We start from the raw sequence: 15,233 nt of genomic DNA on the forward strand, positions 1-15,233 counted from the left end.
TGTGATTTACCGAAATGTATCCAACTGTACTATTGTTCCTCTTGGTAAATGTTTTGCAAATCTGTTTTTTTTCTTTTATTTTAGGGTCCCTCTGGTCCTTCTGGTTCAGTCGGTCCTGCTGGTTCAAGAGGCCCTGCTGTATGTATAATTTTTATATATTTCTTTTATAGCTGTTTTATAGCTTTATATTGACACCTTATTGGCTTCCAAACCCTGGCGCCCACACAAAGAATGAGAAAGCCCATTTTTTAATGTAATATTAAGGGATTTGGGGTTAATAAATGGGATCCCCAAGTACTAGCTCAAGAAGAGTATGGCTAAAACCCATCAACCGTCCCAGAAAGTCCATGTATTACGTAGACATTGCACTGATTTCAATCTCATCATGTAATACTGAATTTCCCCTGTGGGGGTGCTGTAGAATTATTGAACCATTAGTGTCAGATTCTCTCTTAGATTGATGAGGATCCCAACAATAAGACATCATCATCATGATTGGTTTATTGCCAGGGAACTCTTCCGACAAAAAAGTTTTTTTTCCCCCCCAAGCGTTCCATTCCTTTAGAGGGGTATTCCCATTTTAGACATCTATGGGTCCGTTTTCAAGAACAGGAACCCGAATGTACATTTGCACTCCCCATTCACTTCTATGGGAATTCCAAAAATAGTTGAGAGAGGCTGGTGGCAAAAGTGCATTTAGTCGGGCCGACCTTGGCCCGTTAATGAGCACTGATTGACTATATAGAAATCTATCATTAACGTGCCTGTTTACAGGGTCCAGTGAAGAGTGATGTGAACACTACAGAACTATTGTTCTTGACTAAAAAATAATTTGCTTTCATTAGGGTCCTCAAGGTCCTCGTGGTGACAAGGGTGAAGGTGGTGAGAGAGGAGGTAGAGGTCTTGATGGTCGTAAAGGACACAATGGTCTGTCAGGTCTTCCCGGCCCCCATGTGAGTAATGCGCGTACTATTAAATATGCAATTTACCACCATTTTTAGATCTATGTGTTAAGTCTAACATTTCTTTTTACCTTTGCCATCAGGGTACTCCAGGAGAGACTGGTCCCTCAGGCGCAGTTGGTCCAGTTGGCCCTCGTGTATGTAAATTAAATTCAAGTTCATGAAAAAAATAATTATTTGATGGACTATCATTTAATTGAATTTCAAATATCAATTTTTATTGCCATTGTAGGGTCCCGCTGGTCCATCTGGTCCTCCAGGCAAAGAGGGTCGCTCTGGACATGCTGGTTCCATTGGTCCCGTTGGTCCTCGTGGTCCACCTGGTTATGCCGGTCCTATGGTACGTAGTTAAGCTTACAAAGTTCTGGAATGAGACGATCCTGTGAACCTCAAGTCTTCGGACAAACTAAGCAGCTTGAGCTAATGATTACTTTTAACATCACATAGGGTCCTCCTGGTCCCCCTGGTCCTCCTGGCCACGCTGGTCCATCTGGTGGTGGATATGAAGGGGATGGAGGTGAATTCTACAGAGCTGACCAACCTTCTCGCAGACCCAAGGATTACGAAGTGGATGCTACTTTGAAATCTCTGAACAACCAGATCGAAACCATCCTGATCCCAGAAGGCTCAAGAAAGAACCCATCCCGTACCTGCCGCGACCTGAGACTCAGCCACCCCGACTGGACTAGCGGTATGTACAAGAATTGGAACGATCTTTCATTCATAGTTTTTTTTTCTTAGCCTCTTCAATATGTGCATTTGACAACCAATGCTCCCACTAAATGTCCACCTATGTCAAATGGTTAGGCGACTTGACTCATCAGCAACTATCGGGCATTGACAGGATGGGTGTTTAATCCACTATATGGTTAAGGGTCCCATTATCAGCTTATATGAATGAGTGCATAACCACTGCTCCCCAAGACAGAGAATGAAGAGTTGGTCAAGCATGCATATTACCATTCACAGGACTCATTATTTCAGGATTGGTGGCGATCCTATTGGTCGGATTCCCAATAATCATACATTTATCACCTATCCTATAGAAAGAGGTTGTTTTGTTATAGAATCAATGGTTCTTTCCCTTAGGTAGTTTTGAGTAGAAAGCCAAGGAAAGTTAACCCAAAATGGAAAGAGTATGAAGGTGCCACTGAAAAAAATGACTGACCTGTGTGATGTTTGGCTACTTTACAGGATTCTACTGGATTGATCCCAACCAAGGCTGCTCTTCCGATGCCATCAGAGTATTCTGCGACTTCTCTAGTGGTGAGACCTGCATCCATGCCAACCCAGACAGCATCCCACAGAAGAACTGGTACATCAACAAGTCCAACAAGGATAAGAAGCACATCTGGTTCGGTGAAACCATCAACGGTGGCACACAGGTGACTATTTTCAGCAACTTTATGTGTAATTCCTGACAAAAGGGCTACTTTCATAGAAAATGGGATATGCCATTATGTCATGATCAGTGGAAAACTAAGTTTTGGGGCCAACACCAATCCCGACAATGAAGAGTCTTTGGCGCCGATAAGTAGCGATGCATCCACCCGATGGCACTCCTGGCCAAATAGCTGTAGAAGAAATTGCATATGGCCCTGTTTCATGGATGGGATTCTTCATAAGGGTGCTTTACAAGCTGCGATATCGCTAGCGATCTCCTAAGCGATGTGACACGTCAGATCGCAGATGCGATCTGCCGAGATCGCACATGCGTTCGGCACTATAATAACAACCTATGTGCGATCTCTGTAGCGATGTCGCAGCGTGTAAAGCACCCTTTAGTCAGGATCGGTGGAGATCTGAAGGTGGGGACACGGGGCTGCTGTAAAGAGAAGCTTAAAACAAGTGAATAGGGTCATCTGCACTGCCAGGTGGTTGGGAGTGCCGCATTGCAGGGAGAAGTTCGATGGGTTCACCAGGCTGCACCATTGTGGTGCTTCCTTCATTCTCATGATTGGGGGGTTCCCGGAAGCTAGACCAACAATAAATTGATGGCATAATCAATCAATGTATTAGACAAGATTCATATGACTATAGGAATTTATATACTTATGTGCGAATTCATTATTTTTATCTCATTAGTTTGAATACAACGATGAAGGTGTCACTTCCAAGGACATGGCCACTCAATTCGCCTTCATGCGTCTTCTGGCAAACCATGCCTCCCAGAACATCACCTACCACTGCAAGAACAGCATTGCCTACATGGATGGAGAGACTGGCAACCTGAAAAAGGCCATCATTCTGCAAGGATCCAACGATGTCGAACTCAGAGCCGAGGGCAACAGCAGATTCACTTTCAGCGTTCTTGAAGACGGCTGCACGGTAAGTCCATAGCGATGAGTCGGAGAACACAATTTTTGTTAGTCCCCATTGTGGTACTGCGTCCTACCAAGACGGAACCATATATGAAATGGATACCAACTCGGTATGTCCTTCCTTTATGGGAGTGGTGGGTAAATGTCAGATCTAAGTCCACGTACAGGTCTCCCTCTGAGCCCACTATCAAGATGATCAAAAAGATTCTCAGGAAAGATGTCCAGGTCCTATGCACCTCCTACTACTTTTCAATATCCTTGGCATCTCTTCTGCCTAGCAATATCCTGCACGTGTGGTACCATAACACGATGTCAGAAGAGGTGCTAGGCATGTCCTCAGGTAGTGGAACGTTCACGTAGCTCTAATCTGGCAACCAGGGACTACCAATGTGGCCGGTAGACCAGCGTTCTGAGAATCTATTTCCTCATCTTTGGTCACCATGCATTTTATTTAAAATTTTAAAAAAATAAACAGTTCACTAATGATATAAGATTTTATTGACTCACTGCAGTTTTGCACAACTTCCAGAACTTGCAACAAAAACTGTGTCATGTGTTTGACCATACATATGAGGCCACCTCCCTGAGAGGCTGGAGGCACAAGACAAACAATAGAGTCAATGGCCACTTGTAAGATCCCATATTTTAGGTCAACCACCACTGCCAAACATTGTGTAAGCTCCGTGATCTTCAAAGTGGAAAGGTCAACGGAGTAAATAATCTTCATATAAAAACAAAAAAGTTTTCCAAAGTTGATTACAGTGGAGACTATAATGTTGATCCATTCCAGGGTATCTAGTCATCACATGTATCCTTCTATTACAGGCACGTAACGGAGATTGGGGCAAGACAGTCATCGAATACAGAACTAACAAACCATCGCGCTTACCCATCCTCGACATTGCACCTTTGGACATTGGTGGTGCTGACCAAGAGTTCGGAATAGACATTGGTCCTGTCTGTTTCAAATAAACGAACAATGTTTTTTTTAAAAAAAAAACACTAACTTAAGACGCGTTCTCTCTCTTCGTCCTTTCTCTATAAGCTGACATCTTCCAATTCTATGTCGATTTTTTTACAACATCAACTAGAGTAAATTTTGGGCAAGAGAAGAAATTTTCTTTTTTATTTTAAAAAAAGGAGCATTGTGCAAATGAAATCTGATACGTACCAAAAACACACAAAAGAGAGGATACGGAAGTCTTTCACAATCGTAACATCAAGTTGTGGTGAAACAAAATAAGAGATAATTGTCAGCTTTTGTAAAATACAAAAAAATCAAAAACCTAAATAAAAAACGTGAAAGCTTGCATCTTTGTTGATTGTCAATAGCTACCACGGAGAAAGTCTAAAGCTGAGGCTTCCATTAGGTTTTAGCTACCTCATATCCAATGTTCAAGGCTTCTGTTGGGTATACAAAAAATGGTGCTTGGAGAAGGAAGCGGTCTTACTGAGGTGCTAATTATGGTACTTGAACCAGTGAAACGGTGCTAATAAAGATTACCATCCTGTTTTCTGTACTAAATTGTATTGTGTGGCTTTTTTTGGGGGGAAGGGGAATGTCTCGTTGGTGAAAGTGTGACATTTTTTTCCCCAAAAAATGATCATCTCCTTGGATCTTTGGTGGTGCCATTGTCTCTTGTTCCCGTTTTACATACACTGTGTCCACCCATATCCTGTCCACCGCCATTAACTTGAGAACGTTGGCAGCTATAGGCATAGAAGTGGTGTCTAGGTATAGTAAAGTATCCATGCGCTACGCAACAAAACCACCTATAGCGCCACCTGGTGGAAAACAACGGAGTTAGCATTTATATCTTGAAAATGGAACGAGATAAAGAAAAAAAGTGAATTACAAAGTTGTAGGGCATCATGAATTCAATACGAATCAACACCTTGTATACAGAAATGCTATGATTAGAACGTGTAAAACTCACAAGGCTGCGGGCGTGAAGCGATACCTCATGGAGACCTTCCTACAAGTCATTGGGTATGGTGGCTGTGTGGAGTGGCCTCCACACTCACCTGACCTGACCCCATTGGACTTCTTTCTGTGAGGTCACATCAAACACCAGGTGTATGCGACCCCTCCACCAACATTGTAGGACCTACGACGACGTATCACAGATGCTTGTGCAAACGTGTCACCTACCATATTGCACAACGAGCAGCAAGATACAGTATGCTGTGCAGAGTCCAGATGTATCATTGCAGCTGACGGGGGCCACTTTGAGCATCAAAGTTACATGAGCGCCATATGCGTGACCAGCATTCAATGTTTTGGGGGTTCATGGGTTTCATATCATTACATTTCTGTATGCAAGGTGTCGATTCGTATTGAATTGATGATTCCCTACAACTTTGTAATTCACTTTTTTTCTCTATCTCGTTCCGTTTTTGAGATAAAAATGCTAACTCCGTTGTTTTCCACCAGGTGGCGCTATAGTTGTCTTCATTGCATAGCGGATAGATAGTTTACTATACCTAGACACCACTTCTATGCCTATAGCTGCCGCCGTTCTCCAATTAATGGCGGTGGACAGGATATGGGTGGACACACTGTATGTGTGAGGTGTCCAATGTTTGCGACACAAAAAATTAGGACGGGGAAAGTTCCTTGGTATGTGAACCATCTGTTTACAGAGTTTTCAGAGCAGAAACCGATGAGTTTCTGCTTAGTTTCTACTCCAAAAACTCAGCAAATAGACTCCATGTGCACATTAGAGATGAGCAAACCCAATGTTCGGCTTTCGGGCAGAACACCGACATTCCCCCCCCCTCCCCCCAAAAAAACCAGAGTTTGGGTGCTTTACGTATGCTGACCACTCGCGCCAGCATCACTATGCTCAGGTACACTCATTGCTCAGCCCAGTGTGAGCCGCTCACACTGGAGGTTACAACAGCAGGATCGGATGTAATGTGCAACCAAAAAAAGGACAAACCTGCCCATCCTCCACCCGAAGTGTTCTGCTTATGGTTAGCAGCATGTGAGCGGAAATCCAAACTGCCAACCTACATTGGGGTTCGGGTCAAGTCCGAACCAATGGAGGATTAATTCGGCTGCACACACCGAACTAAACTTCCACAGGTTCGCTCATCTCTAGTGCACAGAGCCTTATAATGGATTTGGGCTTTTGCTTTTTGAGTATGTGAATGGTGGCGAGTTATGGATGCAACAAAGATCATTATGAAAACCATTGCAACAATGCTATAAAACTTTTAGGATTTTTTTTTTGTTATTTCCATATATACTGTTTGACTATATTATATAAGGAGTAGTCACGTGCGATCTGTAGGAGAAAAATGCAAGTGTTGAGTTTGCCTGCAGTGCCCCCCCAAGGAGAAATGAAGTATTACACAGCGGCAGCTATAGTCTGATGAATTAATGAGGATCGTGAAGGGGAAGCTCCAATCTTTTATCTCAGTAATAAAGTATCTTACTAAATACTGATATTGCTGAAAAATAAATGACTACAGGTCAGATCTGCCTGGGATCCCATTTCTCTTGTGATTAGTGATAGCCCTACTCACGAGGGACATTGATGGCCTAGTGCAATGTGGTTGGTTTCGGGCAGCTATGAATTCTTGGAAGTGGTAAACTGCTAATGTCCAGTCCAATTATTGTGGCTATGCCAATCAAAAATTTGTGTCATAAACTAATACCATACCACCGACATCTATTCTGAGACAACCCTCATAACTGCGGACAGTGTTCAATCTTACCCCACAATAACCCTATTTGCACCCTACACAGAACAATGTAGAACTGATGTGACAATATGGCACAAGAGCTGTACCGGAGCCATCACTGTTGGGTGCCAGCTGTGCTGTACAGTAGACAACCAATTCTAACCGTTGGTATTATAGAGTAACTCAGATTCCGAATGTTTAACATCTTAAACGTAGCGATCAGTGCTGGCCATGGCATCTAAGTGGTTAGAGAGCGTGAAGGAGCTCTTCATTGGTAATCTTTGCGAGCCATGGCCATCAGAGTCCTAAAATTGGCCACCAGGAATGAGCAAATACTAAAGGGTGCTTTACACGCTGCGACATCGTTAGCGATGACGAGCGCGATAGCACCTGCCCCCGTCGTACGTGCGATATTGTGTGATCGCTGCCGTAGCGAACATTATCGGTACGGCAGCGTCACACGCACATACCTGTGCAGCGACGTCGCTGTGACCGCCGAACAATCCCTCCTTCAAGGGGGAGGTGCGTTCGGCGTCACAGCGGCGCCACTAAGCGGCCGGCCAATAGAAGCGGAGAATAGTGTGACGTAACATCCCGCCCACCTCCTTCCTTCCTCATTGCTGGTGGCCGGAGGTAAGGAGATGTTTGTCGCTAGTGCGGTGTCACACACAGCGATGTGTGGTGCTGCAGGAACGAGGAACAACATCGCTACTTACCTGACAACGATTTTTTGTTATTAAACGATCTCTCCAAAACCAACGATTTTTGTCTTTTTTACGATTATTTTAGGTCGCTCCTTGGTGTCTCACGCTGCGATGTCTCTAACGGCGCCGGATGTGCATCACTAACACCGTGACCCCGACGATATATTGTTAGCGATGTCGCAGCGTGTAAAGCACCCTTTAGATGATCGAGTGCTCAGTAGTCAAAACAAGTAGGTCAGATGCTTGGATGGATGAGCTCGATTGTATCACCGAGTATAATGGAAGTCAATGGGAAATTCGAGCCTTTTTCCAGAAGAGTTTCCCATTGACTTCCATTATACTCGTTATTAGAGTCGAGCCCATCCAAGCTTCCGACTTGCTTGTTTCGAGCATTTTAGCACTCACTCATCACTAATGGATCCCCTTTCTGTCATGTACATTAGCCAATTAGGATACACAACAAAATATAGCCAAATAGAGGTGCCGAACCACATTTCAACCCACCTTGAGGTTCGGAAGGTGCCTTGTAGAAAGTGGTCCAAAAGGCAAATTCCACCAGTGCCGTTTCAATGCCTACACTTCTGAGAGGAGCAGACAGTAATGGTAGCATACTCCAAACTTTAAAGAGAATCTGTCACCAGGTTTTTCCCTTATAACTTGTGGCCATCACCAGTGAGTCCTAATATACAGCGTTATAGAATACTGTATATAGGAGCCTAGGCTGCTCTGTAGAACATAAAAAAACCTTTATAATACCTAGGGGGTGGTCCAGCCCGATAGGTGTCACTGCTCTCGAGTACGCCTCCTCCTTTCCAGCCCCATGTGGATGACGTGTACTACGTCATCCACAAACAGTTCTCCGTTGCGCTCCTGCGCATGTGCACTTTGATCTGCCTGGCTGAGGTCAGAGCAAAGTACTGTAATGCGCAGGAGCAAGGAAAGGAAAAAGATCGGTCGTGCATGCGCACTACAATACTTTGATTTGCCCTCAGCATGGAGCGCAATGCTCTGTGTGGATGAGGTAGGACGCATCGTTCACACTGGCCTGGGAAGGAAGATGGCGACTGGACAAGATGGAGGAGGCACCGGACCCGAGAGCAGCGACACCTGTTGGACCGGACCACCCTCTAGGTGAGTATAATAAAGGTGGTTTTTATGTTATACAGAGAGGCCAGGGCTCTTATATACAGTAATGCTGTATATAAGGGCTTACTTACGCTGGCTGCAGCGTATAAGGAAAAAACCTGCTGACAGGTTCCCTTTAACCTGGGTGTGAAATCTATGATACAGTGTGGAACAATGTCGGTCCTTTTTTTTTTTTCAAATATAATTTTGGGCATTGGAGGGAATATTAAGATGTCATTATTCTCTCTGGATCGAAAAGCAAGGCAAAATTGCCCCCACAAAATTAAAAAATTGTGACCTTTGCTGCAGCGATTGCCCTTGTCCTTGCTGTGTTGCCTCTACCTCTGCTGCAGGTCGCCCCCTCTGACAGTCCCTGCCACCCAACCCTCCAAGACCTGTCCACACCATGTACGATTTATGCCAGGGAAGAGCCCCCTGAATATTGCCAAGCTACAGAATCCTGCCCTCCTATCACTCCCAGGATAGGTGGGTGCAGAGTTTATGCACAGGCCATGCTGGGACTTGTAGTCACTCAATATTACAGTGAGCATCCCCCACTTCTGTACTATGACTAATGGTATCTCAGTGTTACCATGTAGGTTTATCCACTTCTGGGTAATGCTGGTATTTGTAGGATCTCATTTTTGCAGTGGGCATTTATGTACTTCTGAGCTATGCTGGGACTTGTAGTACCTGTGCTGATGCGTGGAGGCATTTGTAGAATACATTTGCACTATTTTTGTGCACCTATAGTCACATGGCAGAGCTCAGTTATCCACTCGCCCTGCTGATTGTAAGAGTGAAGGGAATTATTTTTCACCCGTAATATTTAAAGGGGGGGTCCGGGCGTACCCCATCAATCAGCTGTCATTCCCAGTGTGACGTGGACTGGACCATCGGAAAAGGTAAAGCGGCAAACTGGAAAGGATGGGGGAGCTAAGCGGGCTGAGGAACCATTTAAAAAAAAAAAAATCCCTTAAGCCCCCCTCCCCTTTAATTCTTCTTCATGGGCAGTTTCGTAGATAACACAGGTTTGCAGGGATAAAACTATTTGAAAAGAGGTGATTTTTATAGACTTTCGATCTCTTGAGTAAAATATCGAAAAAGTTCCATTTTCACAAACACTGACTCCATAGGCTTATTCTTGCGCCCTACTTTGACCCCCTTTGTGTGACCTTATTGGATGATTTTGGGGTCATTAGATGAGTTCATGAACGTTGTGCTGTGATTGGCTGCTGTGGGCAGAGATTTTCTTAACACAAAAAGTGTAGTGGTGTCCATAGCATCGATCACAGCACTGGTTTCATTTTACCTCAGCAGTATAAGAAGTGAAAACAGCGCTGTGATTGGTTGTTATAGGCAGTAAAGATATATTTTTTAATTCACAGTTCATAACAGTGTGGTGATGTCCATAGCAACCAATCGGAGCACTGGTTTCATTTTACCTCAGCAGTATAAAAATTGAAAGCTGCACTGTTGTTGTTATGGGGGAGCAAAGGCCAATTATTGTTTAGAAAGAGCTCATAAGTGTAGCACCTGGTCCCGCTCTCATGCCTCGGCGGGGGTGCCGTTCTCTTCACCTAACCGGCAGGGTCCGTGCGGTCCGTTCCTGCTATGGGGTCTCCCTACTGTTTCCAGGCCACACACAGGCCTTCTGGTAGTGCCTGAAAGGTATCCTCGCAGCCACGCTCCTTTCTTAAAAGACCAGCGTCCTATTACCCGGAAGTGACCCTTGAGGTCAGCTTCCACCCTAAAGGTATTTAAGACTCTCCTCCCTTAAGGGAGGTGCCTGAGCAACATTGCCTATCCGTAGTGCGTTGCTAGTTCTCAGATCCTGTTACTGTATCTAGTCCTGCATCTTGTAATCTAGTAACAGTTACCTGTGCCTACTGCATCTCTTTCTAGAGTCTGCTACCACCACTTCCGGGCTGCCATATCTAAACTACCACCACCTCCGTGCTGCCACATCTGAGCTACCACCACTTTCGAGCCGCCTGTCTGTACTGGTCTTCCGTCTCTCCTGCCCATAAGAGCCACTATCACTGGTCCTGGCAGTCGTGCATTTAGGCCCCCCTGGGGCTGCGCCTGAGAATCTCTGTATAGAGCACGGTTCCCCAACTCCAGTCCTCGAGGGCCGCCAACAGTGCATGTTTTCAGGATTTCCTTAGCATTGCATGGGTGTTAATTTAATCACCTGCACAGTTGATGATTCCAACACCCATGCAATGCTAAGGAAATCCTGAAAACATGCACTGTTGGCGGCCCTTGAGGACTGGAATTGGGGACCCATGGTATAGAGGTTAGCTCCTCCAGGGGAGGCCGGTGTACGGCCCAGTGGGTCCACGCCCAAGTGTTTTCCCCGCTCTCCGGCAACCGTAACAATAAGAATGTGGTGGAGCTGCATATGACGATTCCTGTCAGTATTTAATGGTTGTGCTGGATTATACTGGTTTCTTACAACGTGATCAAAATGGCAACCACCTGACAACTTTTACTACATTTGCGGTTGTTTTGTAGTGAAGAAATAACTAAGGAAGATTAGCGACATTAGAAAAGTGTATTACGTGTACTCTGGTGTAAAACTAGGTGATCAGGACAACTTGTGGGCTCCATGTATAGTGTAATCTGTGTAGAAGATCTACGACAGTGGTCTAAAGGGAAGAAGCTTTTGTTTTGGTGTGCCCATCAGCTGGAGGGAGCTGCAAAATCATAGTGATGACTACTACTTTTGTACATGCAACGTGGAGGGATTCAACTTAAGAAGGAAATGATGCACTCTGATCTCCCGTCAGCGATTCGCCCTGTGCCTCATGGTCCAGGAAAACCTATCCCTTCACCTCCAGAGACACTTCATTCAGAACATGAAGAGCGGCATTCACGCTAGTCCCAATAGGCAACAGCTTTATTCATAGGTCGGTCGAATGAAATAATTTAGTCAGGGACTTAAGGCCGCTTTACACGCTATGATATATCTAACGATATGTCGTCTGGGTCATGTCGTTGGTGACGCACATCCGGCCTCGTTTGACATATCGTTGCGTGTAACACAAATGAGCGACTGTGAACGAGCAAAAATACTCACCTTATCGTTGCTCATTGACACGTCGCTCATTTTCAAAAAAATCGAACGTCCTTCTGTGTTCCGGTTGTTCATCGTTCCCGAGGCAGCACACGTCGCTCCGTGTGACACACCGGGAACGATGAACTGCAGCTTACTTGCAGCTGCCGGCAATGCGGAAGGAAGGAGGTGGGTGGGATGTTTACGTCCCGCTCATCTCCGCCCCTCCGCTTCTATTGGCCGGCCGCTGTGTGACGCCGCTGTGACGCTGAACGTCCCTCCCCCTTCAGGAAGAGGATGTTCGCCGCCCACAGTGAGGTCGTTCGGAAGGTAAGTGTGACGGGGGTTACCGACTTTGTGCGACACGGGCAACAAATTGCCCGTATCGCACAAACAATGGGGGCGGGTGCGATCGCACGATAAATTGATAGGTGTAAAGCCGCCTTTAGACGTTCCTTAATACTCTGCAGAGCTTTTTGGCTCTAGACTAAAAAGAAAAAAAAGAACCTGCTAGCTCCTGGTACTTGTTTTTCATGGTAGGGAAGTAGGAATTCCTTCCATACTTTTCTCAAGACAGTGCTTACAGTGAAGTTCCTGGGCTAATGAAAAAAAAATAACATAGAATATGAGAGATTGGAAACTATTGATTAATCCCAATAAAAGTCTGAAATCTGCTGCTACACAATGGCAGCAAGTATGCTTCCATGTCTGTAGGGCATTCTGTGGACTTGAAGGAAAGCTATGAGAATTTACTTTATTCCCAAGAAACTTAACTTCAAGGATGGTCAATATGTGGTGATCTGAAAGTTCTCTCTTTGTGTATCAATCTTGCTGCCCAAGGAGCAAAGTGCCCGTGCATATTTGTGTATGGGATGGCTGGGATAGAACTCATCACTGGAGCCAAAAAAGTTGGCCAATAGTAACATCTTTGAAACCTAGACTCAAGAACATATTTGCGGAAAGTTTAGTTGATCCCACTAAAGTTCTCCGGCCACCACTCCATATTAAGCTTGGACTGATGAAGGAGTTTGTAAAAGCTCTATCGAAAGGAGAGACTTATAAGTACATGTGTACAAAGTATCAGAGACTAGCTGAAACATAATTGAAAGAAGGCATTTTTGTGGGTCCCGGATACTAAGAAAATCATAAAGGATGACGTGTTCAAAACAAAAATGAAAGCTGTTGAGAAAAGGGCTTTGGATTCTTTTAAAGAAGTCGTGAAAAACATTCTAGGTGACAGCAAAGATCCACAATTTAAGTCCATCGTGGAGAACATGCTGAAATGCTTCAAAACCTTGGGTTGCCTGATAAATTTGAAGTTACATTTTTTACATTCCCATTTGGACATCTTTCCAGAAAACCTTGGTGCTGTTGTCGAAGAGCAAGGAGAAAGATTTTATCAGGATATCAAGGAGACAAAATGATGCTACCAAGGTAAATGGAACGTGAACATGAAGGGGGACAACTGCTGGATGCTTCACAGAGAAGATCCGCAGCCTTCTATAAGAGAAAAGGGATCAAGAGTAATGATGGGCAGACTCGCAGATATCCGGGATCGGTGAGTCCAACCGGGTTTAAAAAAAAAACACAAACAAAAAACAAAAAAAACACTGTTCGGGCCTGGAATTGATCCCCGATATCTGGCCGGATGCCGGTCCACATAGCCACATGCAGCTTTTATAATTAAATAATTAAAAAAACTGCATGCAGTCCCCCCAATTTTGAAACTCAGCCATGATAAAGCCTACAGCTGGGGGCTGGCATTTTCAGGCTGGGGAGACCAATGCCTAACAATAGCCTGCAGTCGCCCGAGATTGTCGCATCCTTAGGGACGCGTCTGACTGCAACCAGAGACGCGGGGACTGCCAGTTGGCGGGGGAAACAGTTCATATGCATGAGGTTAATGAGCGGCCCCGGAAGTAGTAGGAGTGGCCTAGAAGCAGTGTACAGCCGAGAGACAGACATGGTAAGTATAACGCGCCTGCTCTCCCCTTCTTTTTCTTTATTTTTCCTTTCATTTTTTTTTAATTACCAGACCTGGATTGGTAACGGAGTTCCCCGAGAACTCCGAGCCTGGGGTCGGTGCTCGGATATTTTTGAACCCGTGGAGATCCGAACTTTTACAGTTCGGGTCAGCCCATCACTAATCAAGAATAAAAGGAAAAGGCGCAAGAACAGATCTAATTTGCTAAGATGCTGGGTGCAGGTGACAGCTGCGAGCGGCAGCCTTAGGCTGCTTTCACACATCCGGTAGGTGCAGAGCTGGCCAGTCCGGCTCTAAAACCAATGCAACGGATGCGGCGAAAAAGCCGCATCCTTTGCATAAGTTTTTTAAATGTGTCCCGTCCGTTTTTTGCCGCTTGCAGCATGCTATTTGAGCATGCACAGTGGCAAAAACCGCATGCGGCGGCCGGATGCGGTTTTTGCCGCATCGCGGCGCATCTGGAGTCCATAGGCATGCATTGAAAAATGCGCCGCATCGGCTGGATGCGGCGCGATGCGGTTTTTTTTTCCGCACAAAAAAACGTGCCAGGCAACGTTCCATCCGGCCGCCGCATTGGCTAAATCTGCCGCATGCGGCAAAAAACGGACGGAACGCAAGCCCATGCGGCACTAATTAAAGTCTATGCAGGAAAAATGCAACCGGCAGCAAAAAAACACGGTTGCGTTTTTCCTGCAAAGTACCGGATTGTGCCGCACAGGAAAAACCGGAAGTGTGAAAGCAGCCTTAGATCTCCTGCTCCCTCTCATATAATATGCACAGCAGCTGTCCATCAGCAGCGTGGTGCTGAAAGTGCATCACGCTGAGGGGCTGGGGCAGCGGGGCATATTATATCTGCCTGTGCTCCCTTTGATCGCACATGATCCCCCCCTATGTTAGATATGGCCCCCGTGCTGCTGCCCATAGTAAAAATAAAAAAACCTTTACTTACCTCCAGCGCTGATCTCCGGTCTCCTGCTGCTGCTGTCTGTGATAAGGCATGCAGAGATGATGATACTCTGCCGTGCCGATCACATGACCGGCAGCAAGAACCAGGAAGTGGAGGAGGAGCTCAACTGCGAGGTGGAAGACAGAGGAGGGACAGCGCTGAGAAGGTAAGGAAAGAGTGTTTTATTTTATTATGGGCAGCAGCATGGGGGGCATATCTAACACAGGGGAGATGTGCCATCTATAGGGGCCATGGGCAGCACACATGGGGGGCATATCTAACAGGGGAGCTGTGCGATCTATAGGGGCCATGGGCAGCACACATGGGGGCATATCTAACACAGGGGAGATGTGCCATCTATAGTGGCCATGGGCAGCACACATGGGGGCATATCTAACACAGGGGAGATGTGCCATCTATAGTGGCCACGGGCAGCAGCATGG

General features: G+C 45.6%; 1 protein-coding gene across 1 annotated transcript in view; it reads left to right on the forward strand.

Moving 5' to 3' along the window:
- The window catches only part of COL1A2 (collagen type I alpha 2 chain), a 29,552-nt gene extending 24,959 nt beyond the window's left edge, over window positions 1-4,593 (forward strand). The window contains exons 44-51 of the mRNA XM_075315667.1: window positions 85-138; window positions 846-953; window positions 1,046-1,099; window positions 1,195-1,302; window positions 1,410-1,653; window positions 2,157-2,347; window positions 3,048-3,290; window positions 4,109-4,593. Of these exons, the coding sequence (XP_075171782.1) occupies window positions 85-138; window positions 846-953; window positions 1,046-1,099; window positions 1,195-1,302; window positions 1,410-1,653; window positions 2,157-2,347; window positions 3,048-3,290; window positions 4,109-4,255 (1,149 nt within the window). The 3' untranslated portion in view covers window positions 4,256-4,593. The remainder of the gene's footprint in view (window positions 1-84; window positions 139-845; window positions 954-1,045; window positions 1,100-1,194; window positions 1,303-1,409; window positions 1,654-2,156; window positions 2,348-3,047; window positions 3,291-4,108) is intronic.
- The last annotated feature ends 10,640 nt before the right edge of the window (window positions 4,594-15,233 follow it).

This window comes from Anomaloglossus baeobatrachus, chromosome 6 (assembly GCF_048569485.1).
Source record: "Anomaloglossus baeobatrachus isolate aAnoBae1 chromosome 6, aAnoBae1.hap1, whole genome shotgun sequence".
In the NCBI taxonomy this organism is placed as follows: domain Eukaryota; kingdom Metazoa; phylum Chordata; class Amphibia; order Anura; family Aromobatidae; genus Anomaloglossus; species Anomaloglossus baeobatrachus.